At 40.0% G+C, this 22010-nt stretch overlaps 1 protein-coding gene across 1 annotated transcript; it reads right to left on the bottom strand.

Annotated features, from left to right (window-relative positions):
- Window positions 1-9980: 9980 nt before the first annotated feature.
- rtn4rl2b (reticulon 4 receptor-like 2b) lies at window positions 9981-15930 on the bottom strand. Its single transcript, XM_031738061.2, has 4 exons — window positions 15702-15930; window positions 14285-14511; window positions 13943-14176; window positions 9981-12228 (listed from the first exon to the last, which is right to left on the bottom strand). Exons 1-4 carry the CDS (start codon window positions 15748-15750, stop codon window positions 11383-11385), a joined length of 1356 nt encoding a protein of 451 aa, XP_031593921.1. The 5' UTR covers window positions 15751-15930; the 3' UTR covers window positions 9981-11382.
- Window positions 15931-22010: the final 6080 nt, after the last annotated feature.

The raw sequence follows: 22010 nt of genomic DNA, 5'->3' as shown, positions 1-22010 counted from the left end.
TCGTATTTGCGTCATCCCGTTCTGCTAAAACCTGTAAAGTTTTTATTAAATCCGCTTTTCTGGCTCTTCCAGAGAAAGCTCTTCCTGTTATCCTCTGTAAACAGGGAGACAGATGAATGCGGGTCCCAAGGGCTCGTCGCCCATATTCTCTAATAATTTTGTACGATTCCCAAATGTGGACTCGTGCGGGATGGCTGAGAGACGGCATCCAAAACAAACAAGAAGAAAAGTGAGAGAAAAACCCTGCAGAGCACCAGACGGATGTGTTTGCCTACTCCAAAGTCAGGAGCAAATATGGTGTTACCGGAATAGCAGTGTCTCTCACAGTGGCTCTGGAAGTCATATTTTTGGGCACATATAAAGCAATTGTCAAAAGGACGTCACAAGTTGCGTCTGTGCCAAAAAACATGGGCTATACAGGCTCCCAGTGGGAGGCAGAGTGACTGACTCACGACAACTGCTCATCTAATCACTGTGCTTTTGTTCTCCTACTTACAACAAACTCAAGACTCACACTTCTTGGGTTTTACTCTTGTTGTCTTTGTCATACGATGACATCTTTCACTCTTTTTGAATCAGATCAGGCAGAGGAAAAAAAAAAAAAGCATGCATCAAATCTCGAGTGCTTCTTTGGCTCCCAGCAGGCTCTCTATGCAGCCTGTCGCAGTATATTTTTAGCTGTCTGCGTAAATGTTCAGAGGAGTGGACAGATCTTCAGACAGATGTGCCCTGTCGTCACCCCGATCTCCTCTTTTTGCTTCGAAGTGACTCAAGGCCGGATGCACAGGGCAGCAAGCCTCCATATCGCATAAATTCTCATGCATGTTCATAGATATTTCTGTGCATGCACACACAAGCAGAGGAGCAGTGCCAGAAGGCTGACGTTTCATTCATGAATCCAATTCTTATTTATGGCTGCATCTTATCTGACTTCTAACCTGTTCAGCTGTCAAAGGTCTATTTTCTATTTTATAAATTTTATAAATTTTCCGTAGTTTCTTTGCTTCAAGTTTAATGAAAACTCTAAGAGCATAAGGCCTGGTCCCAAAATTTGCCCACAGTGACTTCCCACTTTGGAAAATGTCAGAAAATGTTACACTTTTAACTGCTATTAAATTTATTTATGAAACCGCCTTTTTTATGTGGATATACTACACGTGTAGCATGCATTACATTGTTAAGTAAAAATTTATTTAGTTGTTTAGCAACATACATAAACATACATAAAGTAAATAAAGTTTGTTTTCCAAAAATAAATAAATAAATAAATGAATAATACTTAATAATAGTTAGGCAGCCTACCGTACCTACCGTAATCCCGGTAATCTGTAATTATGACTTCAGCTAAGAAACTCAGACAAGATCAGCATGAGAGATGTTTACTTTGATTACACAAACATTATGTAGGAGTTGGTAATTGATAATAGTAGAATATATATATACAAATAGATAATAGGTATTTATTTGTAAATAACTGGGCACGAATAACATGAGCTTGTTATATAATAATAATATAATATAGTATATTTCTAACTAACGTTGTTCTTTTTGTCAATTTCTGACCAATAACTTATTAAGTTGTCCTTAAAAACTTTGGTGGATGTAAACCAAATTTTAATAGAATTTTTTCCATGACCCTACTCCATACCCAAACAAAGCTTTATGAGAATTCATTCAAAACTTTTGGAGCTGTCGTGTTTTAAGGATAGAACGATTATGTCCTTGGCTGAGGTAATCGTGCTCAAGTGTTGAAGGGTTATGGTCAGGGCCAAAACTTGACATTTTACATCCACAAGAAGCTAGTATAGGGTAGCAACAAAAAGGTCTTGGGTTCAAATTTCTGTGTGGAGTTTGTGCATTCTCTATGTTGGTGTGGATGGGACTGGGAGCCTGTTTAGGGTGCACTCCTCCTGTCGCACCCACGATGCGAATTTGATAAGGGGGAGAATTTCTAGTAAAGTATGGATTTTATACCCTATGCAATATTTTTGTTTTGTTTGTTTCTTTTTAAAAGTAAAATCATGTGCTGTGCAGCAGGTTTTGGAGCCAGTATGAACGACTCGAGAGGCAAAAATGTGAACTCAAAAACTGCTTTGATGCAGGAGTTATTTCAAAATCTCAAACATACAAATTGAAGGAAGCGCTGGAGCCAGGAATACAAAACAATAAGAATCTGGGCTAAACCATGGAGAGGAAAGATGTATTAAGGCAATTTTCAAACAATTTTCAAACAATGAGAGAGAATATTCAGTGGAAAACATCCAACCTTCCCAGCAGTGGACATCCCAGTAAACTCACCCCAAAGCCAAAGAAACTGTAAAACCTCCAAGAGTTACATGTGAGACCCCACAGGCATCAGTTATAGGCAGAATTTAGAAAAAAGACTGAAAAAGCATAGTTTGTTTGTTTTAGTCCCAATGAACATATTCTAGAAACATAGTTTTATGTTAATATTATATTATTTGTACAGTAACATAAATAGGGAGCACATAACTTCAGGAAACATGGAGCAAGGAAACACACAGCAGTGACTGAGGATGCGACAAAGGATCAGAGGAAGACAATTTACACACATGGTAATGAGGTGAGGGATAAATAAGTGGGAGACACAGCAGGAATAAATCAGGGATAATGAGAGGGCAGTTAAACTAGACATGGTGCAAATGAGACAAAGAACTAACTAAAAAAAGTGATATAAGATGAAACACAGAGATGGGATTTGACCAGACACGGGAAAATAAGGCAAGCAAGGAATACAATATGAAGTGAAACCAAGAACAGAATGAGAGGGGAGAACCAAATGCAAAGAAACACAATCAGGAAACATTATTTAAAAAAAGCCAAAAGCTCAGAACTGGGTACTTGACTCAGGACCCCGAATACATGGACAACTGTTCAAAGAACTGCAAAAGTTAAAAGAAGACATATTTAATTCATCGTAAGCTTTCTTTTTTGATATTTAGTAATTGTTTGGGAGGTTTCCCAGTTACTCCCTCCTGCTTGGCAGCTCTTTGTCTAGTGAAACTCCCACAGGCAGCAGGAACATTAATGTTTAGTGTGTGAACTCATAGGCAGCCTCTCTCTCTTTCCTTGTTTCCACCTAAAATGATTTATTCATTCAGTCTTGCTTTTCTGTTCAGGAGGAAGGCTTTGCCGTCCAGCAGGCTCAGGTTTTCACGTGCTGGTTAATAGAAGCTGGCACTGCTGTGTAACAGCACTGCAAATGATGTTTGTCAATTATGGATGTGATAGGTTCGCTTTCCTGTTGACTGCAGCCCTGCACTCTCGACCATTCGACTGAATTCTTTTGCAGGGTAAATATTCAGCACACAGTGGGAGGAAATAAATCGGCTCCATCCTTCTGAAATTCTTCCCCCATACATTTCATTTCCTTCCGGCCTCCTTTGACGTCAGGGTGTGAGTCTTGGTTCATCCTCTGCAAATACCACGTGTGAAGGTGAACGTCAGCAAACACGACGACAAAACGCAAACTAAAACGCCAACTCATGCGGGCCAACACGCAGGCTTATTCAAGACAAGCGTAGACAGCCACATGGAGGATACTGTCAGGGAGAGAGAAGTGCCGGAGTGATGGGTTTCAGACAAAGACTGAGTGACAGCAAATTAAAAGGATGCAAGCACACAAAAGAGAGGAATAAAAGCAGAGGCAGCAGAAGTTAGATAGAGAGTTGGGGGAGAATGAGTGGGCACGCATCATCGAAGTCTGACGATCAGAGAAATTCTGGCTGCTAATGGCTTCGTTCCTGCACCGGAAAAACACTAAATATGTCCCATGACCACCCAAGCAGCTGCTTTCAGCCATGGAGGGCAACCGCCCACAGTTCTGCCATGAAATAGGGACTCGGAAATATGGGAAGGGTAATTACATTGGTCACGATGAAAGTTTTTCTGCAGGTGGTTATCACTGGCAGGAAAAAGCTGAGGGGAGTAATTTAATACTGCTATCTCATCTCCTCTAACAATAGTGTGAAACTGTGACACACAGTAAAAAGTCCTTTTACATAACCAAAGCTCAAAACTGCGTCCAAAGTAGTTTTGTCACAGTCATACTGTGAAATACTTTCTGACCTGGTAACTGACTGCATCTAGAAATATTGTATCTGTATCTGTTTAACACAACAGCAGAGATATTCGTTATAGCAGATATTGAAAGTAATTAAGAAAACACAGATAAATGGAGTTTAAAAACCCCCCTCAAACTTACAAAAATATCCTTATTTTCTCTCTTTCTTGCAGTCAGAAGAAATATAAAGTATTACCACTGTCAGATGTGTGAAACTACACATCTGGAAAAGCTCAAGAGGAAACGTTTCAGTTAGAGCAGGGCGATATGGCCAAAAATATTTATCACGATATATATTTGAAAATTTGCGATAACGATATAACTGACGATATAATTGATGCCAGACAAAATACAACTCCACAACTTTACCAGTGCAAAAAAAACCCCCATCTAGAGCAGGGCGATATGACCAAAAATAATTATCACGATATACATTTGAAAATTTGCGATAACGATATTACTGACGATATAATTGACACTAGACAAAATACTTTACAACTCCACAACTTTATTAGTGCAAAAAAACCCATCAATGTATTTTCACTTAAACAAGCAGCTGTTTTTTATGTGCAATAAAGTTATATAAAAATGTAACAGTGCAAATTCCTCGCTGACAGTTTAACCAAAAGGCATTTCCAGTGGAAACTGGCCGACATATCCTCAGCATAACCATGTATAATATCCACAAAACTTAAAAAGAGGTTATACACACACAATACGGTAATATTATGTTGAAGCACAGTACGTATCACTCCGCGAGGCGCCTGCGTACGATAGCCGTAATGCTCCGACAATCCATCAAGCCGTGCGGCTTCGTAGCTTAGCAAAGTCGTACTGAAACATTTGACAGATTTTCGAGCGCCGTGTACATAAAATCGTTTCGAGGTCAGTAAACACAACCAGAATTCATACATAAGGCACACGGGATTATAAGGGACACTGTCGATTTTCAGAAAAATCAAAGGATTGATTTTAAGTGTGCCGTATTTTCCAAACAACACGGTAATAACGACGGCCTGCTAGCATGCGCTACCAAAAATAGTGCTTTGTTGTGTATCTGACGGACGAAAGCTAAACCAGTTCCACACCACTGAAGTTGCAGCATTTTTACAAACCAGTTCGGGTTCATCTGTTTCATTTAACGATCCACTTTCGCTCTTCTCATTCTGCGTCGCTGCCATGTGCGTATGTAAACATAGGCACTGCGCATGCGCGTTTTACCCATATTCTATCGCGATATTTCATTTTCCTATCGTTGCCCAACATTATACCGGTATTACCGTGAACGGTATGATATAGCCCAGCCCTACCCCCATCCATTTATTTTCACTTAAACAAGCAGCTGTTTTTTTTATATGCATTAAAGCTATATACAAATTTAACAGTGCAAATGCAAATTTCTTGCTGAAAGTTTAACCAAAAGGCATTTCCAGTAGAAATGGGATGACATATCCTGAGCATAACCATGTATAATATCCACTGTAGTTAAAAAGAGGTGCTTTGCAACATTAAACTGCAGTGTGCCAAATAAAAAAGCCAAATATGTATTTTTCGGACCATAAGGTGCACGGGATTATAAGGCACATTAAGCGAAACAAAGCAGTCAGATAAATCAAACTTTATTCAACTCATTCTTCTTGCTTCCTCCACTTCTGTACCATTGATTCATTAATGCTGTATTCTATCACAGCTGCTCTATTCCCATGTTGTTGCAGTATATTAATGACTAACCTCATATTGTGGATGGATTATCTCAGTTGTTCTCCTGACTGAAGTTTGGTCCGTTTACAGCATCCTGCCATGCGATTGCATTTGTCCCTAACCACCAGGAACCCTCACGTTAACTTTTATCGAGTGGAAAAGTGTTAGCGTTCATCCTCCAGCTTCACTGTTTATGTTATGCTAGCATAGCTGTGTCGCTAGCGATCACGTACCACATCATTATATACCACCTAGCCCAACTTCAGTAACCCTACAAACGTCACTGCTGTTTAGTTTCCTGTCTTCATTTATGTTGGAAGTGATAGCAGAGCTGTACGTTTGAATTTTTTCAGAAATCTCTCAGTCAGAACATGCTATATCATGCTTAGGTAACTAGCGAAACTAGCGAGCTAACTTCCGCTAGCTTCCTGCTAACTTCTAACTCCGTTAAATGTAATAAATTCTGTTTTCATGGATGCCTGGATGTTAAACACCTGGTAAAGCAGCAATGCTGATCGTTTTATTAAAGATGAAAGAATTTAGACAGTTTTTAACTCTCAGTGATGCTGTGTGTTCGTTTGACTTTGGGACCTGAAGCGGACGGAGTTTAGGACCCAGATTACTCCCAGATTTACGAGCACCTTAGTCCGACAAATACGGTAATAACGACGGCCCGCTTGCATGTTCTACAAAAAAATGTGCTTTGTTGTGTATCTGACGGACAAACACCAAACCAGTTCCACATCACTGAAGTTGCACCATTTTTACAAACCAATTCTGGTTCATCTGTTTCACTCAACAATCGGCCATGTGCGTACGAAAACAAAGGCACTGCGCATGCGCGTTTTACCCATATTCTATCGCGATATTTCATTTTCTTATCGTTGCCCAACATTGTACCGGTATTACCGTGAACGGTATAATATGGCCCAGCCCTAGTTTCAGTTCAATATTCAACAGCAAATTTCAATGAGATGTACATTCACCTGCCATTTTATTAGGTACTTCAGGGCCTTAATTCTTTGTGACATAAATTCAACAATGTGCTGAAAACATTCATCAGAGATTCTGGTCCATATTGACACGACAGTATCACATAGTTGCTGCAGATTTGTGAGCTCTACATGCATTAATACACTGAACTGCTGTCATGTGATTGGCTGATTAGACATTTGCATCAGCAAGCAGTTAAAAAAGGCATACCAGAAAAAAGTCACTGGTGAACACATATAACTCACTAACTCATTAACACAGGGCCTTTTGTATTTTCTTATACCACATAATGTTTTTTTCACTCACTCTTAATTCTTATAAATTTATGTTGCAGGATTAAATATGAAAAATGATTTTTTAACATTTTAAATATGAAATGATGATTTCATGAATTATTATATTAAGAGGCATTTAAACCTTACACAGACATTTACAAATAGACACAAATATTTATAGTAACGTTTTCCTGTTTTTTTTTCCATGTCACATTGGCAATGAATTAGCTTAGCTTAACTAGCTAGCTAGCTAACCAACCTAAAAAACAAACAAAAAACCAAAACAAGGTGAAACATCCACATTGCCTCTGTCTATTAGTAGGTTATTGCATTAAAAAAAATCTTAAGAAAGTTCCCAAATGATTTATTTATTTACAATATTTTACAACAACTTAACTATAATTTATGAAGCCAAGTAGAATCTTACCTAAATACTATAAAATGTTCCAAGTTACAGGTTCTCGAACTACATAGAAGTAAGTCCAATATTTTTCAAGGGTTATTATGGAGGTGGCTGTGGAGGTGTAGGAAGACAGGAATGTCTATCAATCCCTGTCTCCTCAAATCTACATGTTGAAGTTTCTTGATGTATATGTGTGAGTGAATGTCTGAATGTTAGACAAGGCACTTACACATAGAAAAAAAAGTGCTTGTATGAATGTCTGTGATGTGGTGAATGATGGGTGTAGTAAAAGTGCTTAAAAGTACAGGTTCATTTGTAATTTTTGCCAGCTTTGATTCTGTTATCTAAAAATATTCATGGCATGAAGTAAAATTTTGCATTGATCTATAAAGTTTTAGTAAAGAAACAAATTTGCTGACTCTAAGGAATGTAATTTATTTTTCCACGAATGACCCAGTAACAAAATCCACCTACCAGCATCCGACAAGGTCAGTCAGTCAGTCAAGGTCAGACAAGGTCAAGTCATCTGAGAGACCGACGGCTTCCTCCTCCCGCCCTTCCACATCTTCATCAGTTTTTGGAGCTCAATAATTTAATACTATTATTTGTTTTATATAAATTTAAAAGCATGTGAAAATTGCACGTTGATATTTTTTATTGAATTTTCGCCTCTGAGCAGTTGCCAGGCAACAAGTAGACTCCAGGAAGAGCCTGGGCCTGGTCAAAAAAACCCAATACTCTGACATATATCGCTCTGTAAAGCAGTAAACACACATTTATACAGTGTTTCTAAGAATCAGACATACCAGATGTGATGTCCTTACTAGTGATCTTAAAAAGTGCAGGTTTTATTCCTCAAAATTTTTAAATTATTACACACCTTTTCCCCTCTTTTCAGTCTTTGAGCTAAGCTATTTCACAGAGCTATCTGGGAGTAGTGTCAATGTTCCCATCTAATTTCCCTTCAGATCAAGAACAAACTTTTTCACAGCTGATATTTAGAATTTTTATTCCAGTAAGGCGAGATTCTTCCTTTTTTTGTACTTGCTTTTGCGCATGTTCTCACAGGGAACTGAGCCAGCATTGGCACACCTGTGGAGAAAGGTGGACAGGTAACACTAGGGTGTCATGTAAAGCTGTCGGTAATTGTTTATTTGGTGGAGAAAAAGATTCAAGCAAACTTCTCTGAACTTTTAAGGTTCAGAGAAGCTATTCCTGCCGTAAAGTCAATTATAATACAAAGGTTTTCCTTCAGAGTCAGCAGGTGTCAATATCACAGAGTAAAGACGTATTAAGGCTATTTTCAAATAATTTTGAAACAATGAGAGAGATTATTCACAAGTGGAAAACATCCAGTCTTTCCAGCAGTGGACCTCTCAGCAGACTGAACAAGCATAGTTTGTTTGTTTTAGTCCCAATAAACATATTCTAGAAAGATGCATAGTTTTATGTTAATATTATATTATTTGCACAGTAACATATGACTCATTTCTTTGTTATCAAACATCAGTTATTGGCTTACATTTTTATATGTGAAGATCACAGGACTAACTTGACTTGTGCAGATTTTTCAGATATTCAATATTTTTTTGTGGTATCTTTTTTGTTATAAAAAAAGGACAGTATTTGTTGTACAAAATGCAATTTTTTAAAAACAGATTTTTGTCACTTTTCAGTGAATCTGAACTACAACCAGAAGCAACAATCACATATTTTAATATTAAAATAAAAACAAGGCGATCTGTGAAAGTTGTGAATAATTATTTACATGGAGGCCAACCACGAAGTGTGAAGTTGGAGGCAACTCAGCTAAACTTCTTTTTGTGTGCACATGCTGCTGTTTATGTACGTGCACGTGTCCTTGCACTAGCAAACAGATGCGTGAGTGTGTGCATCATCATCATCATCATCATTATCATTAGCATGGTGAGAGTATCTGTTGAGGGGGTGTGCTGATTCCGGGACACATCACATTTTCATCCCTGGTGTGCTCCCCGTTCTGCCCTGAATCATACCTCAGCCCCTCCTTCCAAACCCCCGCACACACGCACACACACACATCTCGGGAGCTTATTCATCCATCTCACTGTATATGTAATGCGACCTGATATAGCTGCCTTCTGCACATGTCGAGAAAAGTGACTGGCTTAACATAGCCGAGGCTGGATACCTTGAACACACACTGCGTCTACTACACACACTTATACAGATAATAAATATCCCCTCCCTTCAATAAACAAATGTCCTCACTTTTGCACGAGTCCCTCATTTTACTGGATGGAATATTCCATGCAAAGCCCTTATTCAATAGGTTATCAATTTCAGACTTGCTGAATGACTTGTTGCATTATATAACTGTATGTCTTATGCTTTGCTACTCAGGTTTCTGCTTTCATCTGATTAAGTGTTCGTGTAAATTCATTATTGATTTTTTTGTTCTTTTGTATCATCCTTAGAGAGCACTGAGATTAGAGCAAAGACAAGAACAAAGAAAACTCCCACTCACTTGTGTTTAATTATTTCTTTATTTTTTAATAAAGCAAAGCACTTCCATAACAGTTTTTTAATTTTTCATCAAAAAAACAGACTCTAACAAATGTCACAGTATCTTTCATGTTCTGTTCTGAAACTCACAGTCATCATCGAGGTTTGGTTTCAGATTTAACATGTGGGGCCGACGTGGACCGTATGTCACAGTTAGGTTTCATTGGTCTTAAACAACACACATACACTTTTCCATAAACACATACTGGGGCTAGAAAGGTTCAGCTTATAAAGAGAAGAGATGGTTCAGAGTGTAAATGCTGCATGCAGTTTTAAAATACAGTTATTGGTCATTTTTTTTGTGTGTATGAAGGATTTTTTTTTCAGATTTCAGGTTAGAAAAAAAAGCACATACAGACACGTAAAATAATAAAAAACAATATAAGTGTAATGAAATAGGACTTCTGGACTTCCACACAACATGCATACAGGCACTCACTTGTCTAACATAGATGAAGACCCGCCTCTTCCAGACTTTTTTAGACTCTCTTAATCTACAATACTTAAGTTTCACTCACACAACCACAACAGAAAATTGAAACACACACACAAATCAGTTATAACTCCATGTCTGGGATATCTAAAACTTTTAGATTTATAAAGGGCAAAGTGATAATAGTGGAAATCAAGAGGCGCATATTTAATTTGCTTGCCTTCCTTTTACAGTCTAAGCATCTCTTCTATCTTCACAAAAAGCTGTTCACTACGATCAAAGTACAGATCCACCTAGTCTAAGATACAGTGTGCGGGATGCGTATGTACAGTGATGGTGTGTGGTATGTACAGATGGTTTGCTGGCATCTCTGGGATCACACAAGGTTTTGAATCTGAAGGAGGGAGGTTAGTCACTCCTGGTTGCATTGAAGTGAACACCTCAAACTGCTATACTTCTCTCCTCCTAGATCTCTCTTGTTAATCCACATCTTTATCCTACTTCTGGTAGTGCCAAATAATCTTCCTTTAATAATGTTAGTGATAATTGAATTGTGTGTACTAGTTAATATAGAAAACAGCTGGATAGGTTTACAACGCCTGCGCTGTTTACAGCTGTGATAGAAAAAAAGACATCTGGAGACCCCACCAGCTAACTTGGTAGTTTTCTGCCTTTGTGTTGTCACTGTCATTCAGCTCTGATGTCATCCTAAGCCTGTACTGCGAAAGATCAGATATTTCACGATCAAATTTGTCTTGCTCTACATCAGCTCAACTGACCTGGCACTTTTAAGCAGCTCCCTGCTGCCTTGCCTGTCTCCCGCTTCAGTGTAGCACCCCTTGCATGTTGAGGAGGCAACTGAAAGGACTCGAGATCCAGGTTTTTGTTAGAATTAGAAAGAGGAGAGGGAGAAATCAGAGAAAGAAACAGGTAGAGAGGTGAAAGGAGTTCAGCTGAAAAGGAAATGGAGGGAGAATACGAGTATGGTGAGGCTGAGGAAGTGGAGTGGGCGTGGAGTGATGGCTAGGGAGGAGAATGAGGGGAAGGCTTCGTCGTCATAGCTTGGAGCACAGTCCAGCTCAACACAGCGGACAGAGGAATCTTCATTGCCATAGTTGGTCCAGTATTCTTCTTGGTCGAGTTTGGGGAGGGCTGCCTCATCAGCTGACAGTTCATACTTGGAGGGGAACTGAGGCTTGACCGCAGGGAAAGGGAATGACTTCACTGTTTCTGAGCTCTTCTGGTACAAGGACTTTGATTTGGATTCGGGTTTGTTCTTGGAGAACCACCAGCGGGTCTTGGTACTGAAGGTGGTTGTGGTGGATCCAGCCAGAGAGCCGGGGTCAGGAAGAGGGCAGAGAGCGAAATCCATTTCCCGGAGGAATCGGAGGTCCTGACCACGACGTGTAGAGGGGGAAGTGCACATAAGGTCAGATGAGGAGATGCGGGCCTTGCGGAACCACTCCCAAAGGGGACGTGCCTCACAGCCACAGGACCAGGGGTTACCATTGAGGCGGAGGAACTGGATGTCTTGGACGTCTTTCATGGTCTGTCCTGGTAGCTCAGCCAGGGAGTTGTTGAACAGGTAGAGGATGGTAAGACGACCAAGGTCACGAAAGGCCCTGCGGTTGACCTGCCTGATGCGATTGTCATGCAGAAGGAGACGGTCCAGGTTGACCAGACCCCTGAACACATTTTCAGTGAGGGTACGGATACGGTTCCCATGCAGGAACAGATGGGTGAGGTTGACCAGATCAGAGAAAAGGTCATCATGCAGAAAATGGAGTTGATTTTCCTGCAGCAAAGTGAAAATGCAACATTTAGTGCTGGGAAAAAAGTGAAAAGTAAAACTATAGACTGCATATACAAGATACACATAGTCTCCAATGCAGAAGTGACTTAAGCCTGCAATCTTTTTAGTGGTCAGCAGGGGGCGACTCTGCTGGTTCAATTCTCAGCTCATTAGACACTTTTGTGACGAGTTCGTGGTTTCAGTCACTAGTTTAATGTCTTACCAAGCAAACCATGATGTTCACATTACAAATTATAATCCCACTAAGACTAAAATAAATGATAATTGACTGTGCATAAAAAAATGGCTACTTTGTGATTGCAAATTGCTGTCGTAAAAAACTTGAAACCAATGAATAACATCACAATGTTTACATCTATCTTTGATATACAGTCTATGAGAAAGACTAAAGCAGCTGGGTATGGTTGTTTCTGTTAAAAACTGCATACAAAAGATTCAAGTCCTACAACAAAAGGTCAAAGCTGATTTTGAATCCTGAAATCTAGAAATGATTGGAAGCTCACACAATGTGTGACACAAAAGCTGCCTTTAACGAATTACTGAACATCCAACATTTCTCTTTGAGTCAGCGATCAATATGAGCAGTAAAAATAAATAAATAAAAGAATATCTCACCTCCCTCTGATTTCAGTTATAATTTATGCACACGTGAGAAGTGATCTGTTTGAAAGTAGCTTTATAACACTGAGAAGTGACCTGCATTGTCTGAGTCACACTGAATGTGGGATGTGTTCTCTTTAATTCCCTCAGAAGGCTTCTTGGCAGGCAGTTATTGTCTTATTGGAAGAGAGTTTAAATTCAGGAACAGATGAGATCTCACTGTTAGCTGCCAAAAGCTGACAGCAACCAAAAAATAATGCACATGGCATCTCTGCAAGATAATTTTCAATGCATTAAAATGAAATCACTAACTGTTATATTATATCTCTACTTTAAAAAAAAAACTGTTTGGATCTACTGAACTGGTTTTGAAGTGATTTAAAAAGAAGATGACTTTAGGTTTTCTTTTTCACTTATTTTAAATAAAATTAACTTAAGGATGAATATGAAGCATTGTAGTAATTTTCCTGCCTTCTAGAAGTGGTGATTGTATCAACTTCCTTGCCATCTATATTTATATTTTAAGTTTGGATTGATATTACTTCCTCTGACTTGCAGATACACTTGCTGAAAGTAAATGTGTGGACATGTGTTTTGTTTTTTCTTTTTATTTTACAATTTATATTATTAGAAGATCTGTCAACTACCCACTTAGCTTACACTGATCATTATCTGCATTCAGTTTATAGTAATTAAATAAATCTATTGTCCTATTGTAAATCTATCATTATGCGATAGTTTCAGTGTTTTTTAACTGCTCAGTGGTTCTGATTTTCTTTGTAGATATACATTTCTGCATCTTTTTATTTTTACAACTTATTTTTGTTTGCATATAAATGCCTGTGGTGTGTGCAACTCAGTGGACCTATTCATAAGTGATGCTTCAACACGTGCAGTATGAAAGCATCAACGTGCGTGTGGGTGTGCAGCCTGCGCAAGCTTTAAATCAATTCTGCAACACAACTAAACGTAGTCATTTTGCATAGCCTTGATCATACCCATGTATTACTATCCAACATCTTACTGTGAACGTACTGGTCATCTTTTAGGTGTGTGTGTGTGGGTGTGTGTGTGTGTGTGTGAATGTTGTCTTTACCTGCAGATAGAGAAATTGCAGGCTGTACAGCTTGTGGAAGAGATCATGGGGGAGAGTGGCCAGCTTGCAACGATGCATATGCAGGCTCTGCAGCTTCTCCAAGCCCCTGAAGGCTCCACCTTCCAAGTGGCGCAGTGAAGGGTTGTCACCCAGATCCAGCTCTTCCAGTACCCTGAGGTTACTGAAGGCTCCAGCCTCAATCCATGTGATGTTGTTGCCATATAGCCAAAGCACCTGCAGAAGAATTCAACAGGACAAAAAGAAAAATAAGAACAATGGCATGAGAGATGAAAATGAATTTCTGCATGGAATATCTATAAATAGTGTTGTCACTCTGCTCACTTGTGTCTCAAAGCCAAAAGAGTCTGCGCGAAGCTCTGTGATGCGGTTGTTCTGGAGGAAAACACGTTGTGAGTTGTAGGGCACACCGGCCGGCACTATGGTGAGGTTCTGGGACTGGCAGCTGACCGTCATGGGCGTAGGGTAACACACACACAGCTTGGGGCATGCTGTGACCCCACCCGGCTTCACCACCACCAGCCACAAAATCAGCCATAGGGTTAGTCCACCTGGAAAGAGAAGAAAAAGACAATGTTAGCATGAGAAAGCTGCAGAAGTAGTGGCTTGGAAAAACGTGCACATTGTGTGTGAGTAAGAGTGACTGGCATTAATTTTTCTTTTTGTCTGTCTGTCAAAACTTTTGCTGTTGTCAGTGATTCCTTTTAACATCGCTGTGCTCTTACCCGTGACCTGTTGATGGATTCAGAACCTTAGGCTTCATATATAATTCAGTAGCTTACATTACAAAAATCAATCACCCATTCATATCCACCTTATCACTTTACCTAAGTATCAGTGGATTTTGTAACATGGTTACATAACTGTGGATTTCAGCAGTTTAGACTATAAATTAGCAACAAATCAAGAATCAAAATACATTTAAGAGGCAGAAATGAGAAGCACATTGCCTCCGTGTTACATTAACCCTGTTTTCTACTTCTCAGGCTGTTTCAACCAAAAGGATGTTTCCGCTGAAAGGTTGTCTACGCGGAGGGCATGCGTAAAACTAGTAACCAAACCCGGATCAGTTTCGGTTCTTATGATTAATTTAGCAGTTTCTTGGCAACGCTCGAATTACGGTGCACAAAAAAGTGGGCAAGGCGGGAAAAGTACATGCGTTAAATATTAACGAGGTTCCTTTTCATCTATTGTGCGCAAGATTTTCCAGCGTCTCACCCCTTGACCTCTTAACAAGTTAGACTATTAGCCGCGCTGGACGCTGAGAGACAGCTGGAACTGGAGCTCTGGAGTCAAATAGGGCATATATCTTTCATATTTACACTAACGCTAAAGTAACGAATTGTGCGCGCAAAAGTCATGCTTTCATCTCTCCATGCGTAAAACAGTATGGAGAGCAGAGGAAAAAGCTTTAACCACGTGTGATAAATAACTTTTTAAGCAGATCATAAAATCTGTACCCCTGACACGTTTCTTTAACTCTCATAATGTGTAGCTGACATATAAGTTTAGATTCACAGTAAAATAATTAGAAAACAGTCAGATTGACTTTGCGTAAATCGAAGTCTACACTTTATTCTTCTGTCTAACCAAGGCTGCTTAAACCCAACATGACACGACAATATTCCCTGAAAACACTAAAAAAAACTAAAACGTGTTCAAAGGTAAGTAAAAAGGTGCCAGCTATAAGCGCATGAATAAACCTGTAGAATCTGCAGATGCAAAATGGTGAGGAACTTACCCTTGTAGTTGCGGGCGCTGGAGCCCCTCACGGTGCGACGAGTTTCCATCTCGAACCAAAGCCGAAAGCGAGTTAGCCTGCACGGCGTGGAAGTGCCTGCTTGATGCTATCTCTGCTGAGGTTCAGCTCTGGTGACCGAGTCACTGCGGCTTCAGGCAGTGACATACCGGAGTCCCGAGGAGCTTTTTATCCCCGTGGCCGGTCTTCGCCCACTGCCGTGGGTAGCGGAGGATCCTCTACGTCAGCCTGGGAGGAGGAGTAAGAGTTACCGGAGGAAGCGACTAGAAAGGCAATGGCAAAGCTTGCCACTGTCATCTTGGCGGCAGAGCTCCACTGGCTGTCAAAAGAAAAATAATATAATTCATCATTAATCATTTATTATGCTGTGATAATGTAACCCAACATAAACCAGAAATTTTATAATTTCGTTACATTTTCTTTCTGAGCATTTAATAAATATTCTAACCTTTCCCCAACGTTCAATACAAATATCCAGTATTTAGTTTAACTATTGCAATATGTTTTTGTTCATCGTTTAAGACAACTCGCAGTGTGGGAGGATTGGAGGTGGATGGAGGTGACAAAAAACTAATTACTGGGAAAAAAGTAAGAATTATTACTGCATGACTACTGCACATTAAACGAATTTGTGTGTAGCCTCGTGGCACATGTACTCTGGGGAGGTGGAGGTGGGAAAACTCATCTGGCCTTAAAGTCAAGTTATCGTTTCTCTTCTTCGGTGTAGGCCAAGCTGGAAAGAAGCCGATAGACGCCTACAGTTCAGAATAACAGATGAACATGAAAGGGAAACCCAGCGGTGGAGCGAAATCATCTACCACAGCATATGACCTGGTTATATTAGTGTGAAAGGGAGAGATAACACCACTGACAAATCGTAGTAGTACAACACCTGCACATCAGGCTGCATTTATTCACACCAATCCTCTTTGTAAATGTCACATTTACCAAAGCAATGCATTATTAATCCTCTAGTGGACTGATGTAACGTGGATTTTCTTTGCGCTGTGGATGTGAATAAAGATGATGGGATGACTACCAGTAACAATGACACAAGGACACAGAGTACCCATTTGACTAAATAGGTCCCATAAGTCGCATCCTTGAGCCAATTTGGCTGCAGAACAAATGATTTGCTAGAAAAGGCGCGATCCAGCGCGCACGGGCGGGACGTGGGATGGATGAAAGGGGACATGGAGTTTTGTTTTGTTTTTTTCCATGTGAAATTAACTGTGTCAGGGCAGGGGTGGGCAGAGTTTACTCACAAGTGAGTCCTTCCTTCGTGGCACGGGTCAAGCCCAGGTCCAGCATGATGCGCATCGTCTGTTCCCCAGTGAACACACGCTCACCAAAACCTGCTCCTTGAAGGTCATTTGTAACTCCAAGCTGTGAGCGAAGCGCAGGCAATAAAAGCCGCCCGTCTGGAGTCACACGATTTCTTGGCGTCGGTATAGTGATTGGGGGAGGCAGCTCAACAAGGAGGCATTAGTGGCCTCAGCGGGGGTCTGTGGAATAGATAAGGTCGCGTGTGTGTGTGCACATGTAATGCACACAGGGTATTCTTGGCCTCAGGGTGAGTGGGGGAGGCAGCCAGCTCACCAACAAGTGTCCATCTTCAAGTGTGTGTGTGTTTGCCCACCTGCATGTGGGTGGCTCTTGGTGCCCCTTCTACAATAATTATCTAGTATCCATGCTGACACAATTTTTGATTCATTCTTGTGTGTGTGCGTTTAAATCAGCGCTTACCTGAGTATGTGTGTGTGAGATGCCAAAGCTATGGCCCATCTAATCAGATCAAAATATTAAAGTGGATAAATGTATGCAAGGACATACACACAGGCACACATCTAGCTCCATTCCCAGATACATTCTCTCACTTGCCTGCTGTGTCAAAGTGAATCACTGGAACGCTGGCATTTGAACTGGTGTAAACACAGCATGTTCAAAGGATCTGTCCTGATCCTAAAAAAAGTGTTGGTGACTCTGTCCATAACCCCCACTCACACATACAAACATACACACACACAGCTGAAGACCTTGTGTGAGGACAGAGCATGGATCTCTGCCCACAGGGTGGAAATTCAAGGAGAAAACTCCAGAAACTTTGCTTTCGTGGATTCACTCTCTCAAAGTTTGTCTCATTTACGTCAGGCTCCATGTATTTCTCGACCTCTTGGTACGGGGGGAGGTTAAGCTTATCATTAAAGACGTCTCAGGACCTAAACTGCCCCGTGAGGTATTGCAAAAAGTCATTTGAATTCGTCAAGGCAGCTAGTCCAAGAATCGTTTTCAAATCTCGGCCTTTTAATGCACTGTGAACTTGAAAGAAATGTATGAATCAGACAAAATGTGGGTGTCTTTTGGGACAGAAAAGGTCTGACAAGACTTAGCTAACGAGACAATGAATCATTTGATATTTTGTTTCAGTGTCAGTGGAGAAGCTTCAGCGTGTAAAGTTCATGTTTTGTGTAGTTGTGTAATTAACGTGATGTATCTGAAATCAAATTAATTGCAAAACTTGGAGATGCAAAATAAGAGAAATCTAAGTGTAGTTGTGTAACTTGTGATTTAGTCACTGATAACTGAAGTGGAAAGTGGTCCTCTTTAAGACTAAAAGTATGTGGACATGGAACAGGCCAGAATCACGACTTCATCTCATACAAACATAAGTTATTACTTTTATTTTTATTTCTCTGGTTTAAAAGCCTCTGTTTAAGTCTTTGCAGAAAATCTTAAGGAATTTGTTATTATTCAGTTTCACAAAGCTGTTAGGTGATAACCTCTCACCCTCACTTGTTTAGTTCCAAAAGTATGAGGTTTAGGTCACAATGATTATGTTTAAAACAAGGCAGACACAAACTGTGGCATGCAATAGGCCTCTTCTTTAGGAGATCAGGTGACTAACTTGGTCATCAAAGACTATCACCTTTCTTCACCTTAAGAAGCTCTTGGGATGCTTTTGTAATATGCACTCAGTCATGCTTTTGCACTCTAAAGCTCTGTCAGATCAGTTTTACATCAATTGGCTGAATCTGAGAACAGCCCTTTCTACTTCACAATTCCTCCTGTTACTAGTACCAGCAGTCACTTTTTGAGATATTTGCTAGCCAAGTCCAGTATGGCCCTCTTATTCTTGAGTGTAACCAGTGGTTTGTACCTTTTTGTAGACCACCTGTATTTACATTCATGCAGGAGTCTCTTGATTGCAGACTCTGATGATGATACACCTTCTTCTACTAGACTGCTCTCTATGTTGTAAAGTTGTCACTGTCAGCAAGATGAGCCGTGTGGAATTTATTAAAGGACCCAAGATGCAGGCACTTCTGATGTGAGGAAGCTTTATTAATGGAGGTGGTAAATACACAAGGCGAGGGTGGCGAAAAACAGAACTGAGTAAACCTAAACTGGAAAAACTAAGCATAGAAAACAAACCTGAAACCTAAAGACACAAACGGAGATGCAGGGAAACGTAGACAGATGCAGGGAAAACCACTCAGGATGATGGAGGGAAAAACGCAGACAAACCAGCAACAGGCAGGAGAACACACAGGGCTTAAATACACACAGCAGTAATGAAGAGTCAGAGGGGAACACACCTGGGAGAAATCAGAGCTGACGGGAGAGGGGAAACGTAAACTGAACACACCCACATGAGACAGAGACCTTCAGAATAAAACAGGAAACTCACAGACACAGAGAACCAGACAAGACACTGAACTCAACAGACAGATTCACAAGCAGACAGTGTGACACCATGGACAGACAGAGGGAACACAAAGAAGTGGGAGCAGGCAGGCATAGAACAAAACCCTAACAAATGGCAAACCTTAACAAAAGATATAACAGAATAAACAAGAACATAGAATAATATAAAGAAACAAAAAAAACACTGAGTCATCAGACTCAGGACCGTGACAGAAGTTGATTTTTTTTCAAGCAAGGAAATAAATTTGTGCATATGCACTTTAGTTCTCTTCTGTTGTCTTTCAGAACTTTGGATCTTAGTAAGATGACCAGTGAGTGATCTTGTCTTTATATATTGAACAAGATTGTTGAGTAGACCACTCCTGTCTCTGGCAGGTTTGTAATGATTGACTCCCTCACTTGCACTGATATCTCTTGGTTTTTGTTTATCTTTTGCAGTTTTATTTGATAGTTTAGTTTTTGTTCTCCATTCATTTCGGGAGACAAAATCCTTTGGCCCACGGTGTGGCTGGACCCAGACTCCTTCCATCTCTTTGTTCCTTTTTTGCAGGAAAAGGAACAAAGTTTCTAATAAGAAATGATTCTTATTGGCAAACTGAAACTAGGATGTGGCGTTTTTGTTGGGGTCACTGAGATTAGTTGAGCCTTTGCTTGTTCCTAGTTGCGGCTGTAACACACCTACTAAAAATTGAAGTCAAACACTTTCAAATCACACCTCGAGTGTTTGATTTAAATGCCTTTGTGGTTTTGTACAGAGGCATACTGTCCAGATACTTATGGAAATCCATATTCTGCATAATATATAATGCATGTAATGAAAACGCATACAGTTCAAATAATCAAGTATGCAACTTCAGATTAAATATACATTAAAGAGAACCACTATATTCATTTCCATCTCAACATTTTTATTCTTGGATGGCAGTAAGCATGATTTAAACCTCATAACAAAACTAATTGATCTCATGCTCAGTCTTTTTGAAGCTCTTCAATTCACCCACTGTCTTGAAACAAGTCTTTTTAAGCTCCTCTTCCTGTAAGCCAACTTTTCTGTAGACTGAATGCCTTTCACAAACAAAAGATTTGAACAGCAGGTGGGTGGGGCTGCTGTGCTCACTGCCAGTGCTGTACGCCTGATATGACCATATTAAGGACATCTGCTGTCAGTGACATCACAAGAGAGACAGGACAACCTATGAGGGGAAAGTGAGGCTCGGATCTCCTTTTTCTGTAAAAACTGTGCTGTCGTCATCAACATATCGTGGTAAATATAATTTATGCCTCATATGGGTTTGCTTACTGTTGTCCAACTTGTTAATATTGCAGTTTGTTACTTGCTTCATTGTTGAATCTCTTTTTCTGAGGTCATCATTTTACCAAATGTGTTGGTCATTATAATTAAAATCAATAGAACTGGCTGAATTTCAGAAAATTTTTGAATAATTTCATTTTTGATAGAATTTCTAATCTCACATTGACCCTCTGAACTAGGTGGCATATACAAATATTTTATACAAATCTCACAGTCGCATGTATTTATACATTTGACAGATCAATTGAGCACCAAATGGACTGTCAGATTGGACTGGTGTGTCAAAATATAATGTGTCATAGTATCATACTATAATAATCACAGTGCATGTATGTAAGCTTATATGTTTCCTACTGTATCTACCACTTGCAGCATGGCTGTTTGCTAATAGAACAGAATAGAATAGATCCTTCTTGTCACGGTTCACTCAAGCTCCAAAGCTCCTTCAACAGCAAAAGACAAATAGCCTATGTTATGGATATAAAATAAATGGAAATAAAGATAAATACAGTGAGGTAATATGTACAGGATAGCAATGCAAAATACGAATGTAATGAAAGAGTTTGTTAATCCACAGTCTTGGGAATGGGAGAAGAAATTGTGCTTTTTATCACTGGGAAGAAACTATTGGTTTTAGATCAGACTGATTTGAATCTCTCACCAGAGAACAGGAGGTGGAATATGTAATGTTTGGGGTGCTTTCCTTTGGAGTCAATTAGTGTGGGAGGGTGGTGTTGGTAATGCACTCTACCACCCTCACCACTCATTGCAGGCCACTTCTATTATCTCTTGTGATGCTGGTAAATCTCACCATGCAGCCAATAGAAGCTGATCAGCAGGTGATAATAGAGGTAAGTGTGCTTTAACTTCCTCAGGAATTAAAGCCTCTGTCGGGCCTTCACCACCTGATGGGAGACGTGTGTTCTACGTGAGGTCAAGCAAGATATGAACCCCAAGGAACTTAAAGCTCCCTACTTTTGTGTGCAGAGGGTAGAGGGCTCAGTGTGCTTCCTGAGGTCTGTTATCAATTCCTGTTCTTGTAAAACTTAACTTCAGAATATTCTGATAGCAGCAGTCTGTGAGGGGCCTGACCTCCTCCCCGTATGCCGTTTCATCATTGTTTGATATCAGTCCGACTGTGGTGCCATCATCAGCAATAATATTACCACAAGCAGGGGCGGATCTAGAGAAACTTTCCACTTTAGGTGGCTTGGAAATCAAACAGGGTGGCAAAATCAAAGCCATTTTTTTAACCATATGCAGGTAATAATAAT

Source organism: Oreochromis aureus, linkage group 2, assembly GCF_013358895.1.
Source record: "Oreochromis aureus strain Israel breed Guangdong linkage group 2, ZZ_aureus, whole genome shotgun sequence".
NCBI classification, from domain to species: domain Eukaryota; kingdom Metazoa; phylum Chordata; class Actinopteri; order Cichliformes; family Cichlidae; genus Oreochromis; species Oreochromis aureus.
The sequence above is the reverse complement of the archived record's forward strand: the minus strand, read 5'-3'. Positions and strand labels throughout refer to the sequence as shown.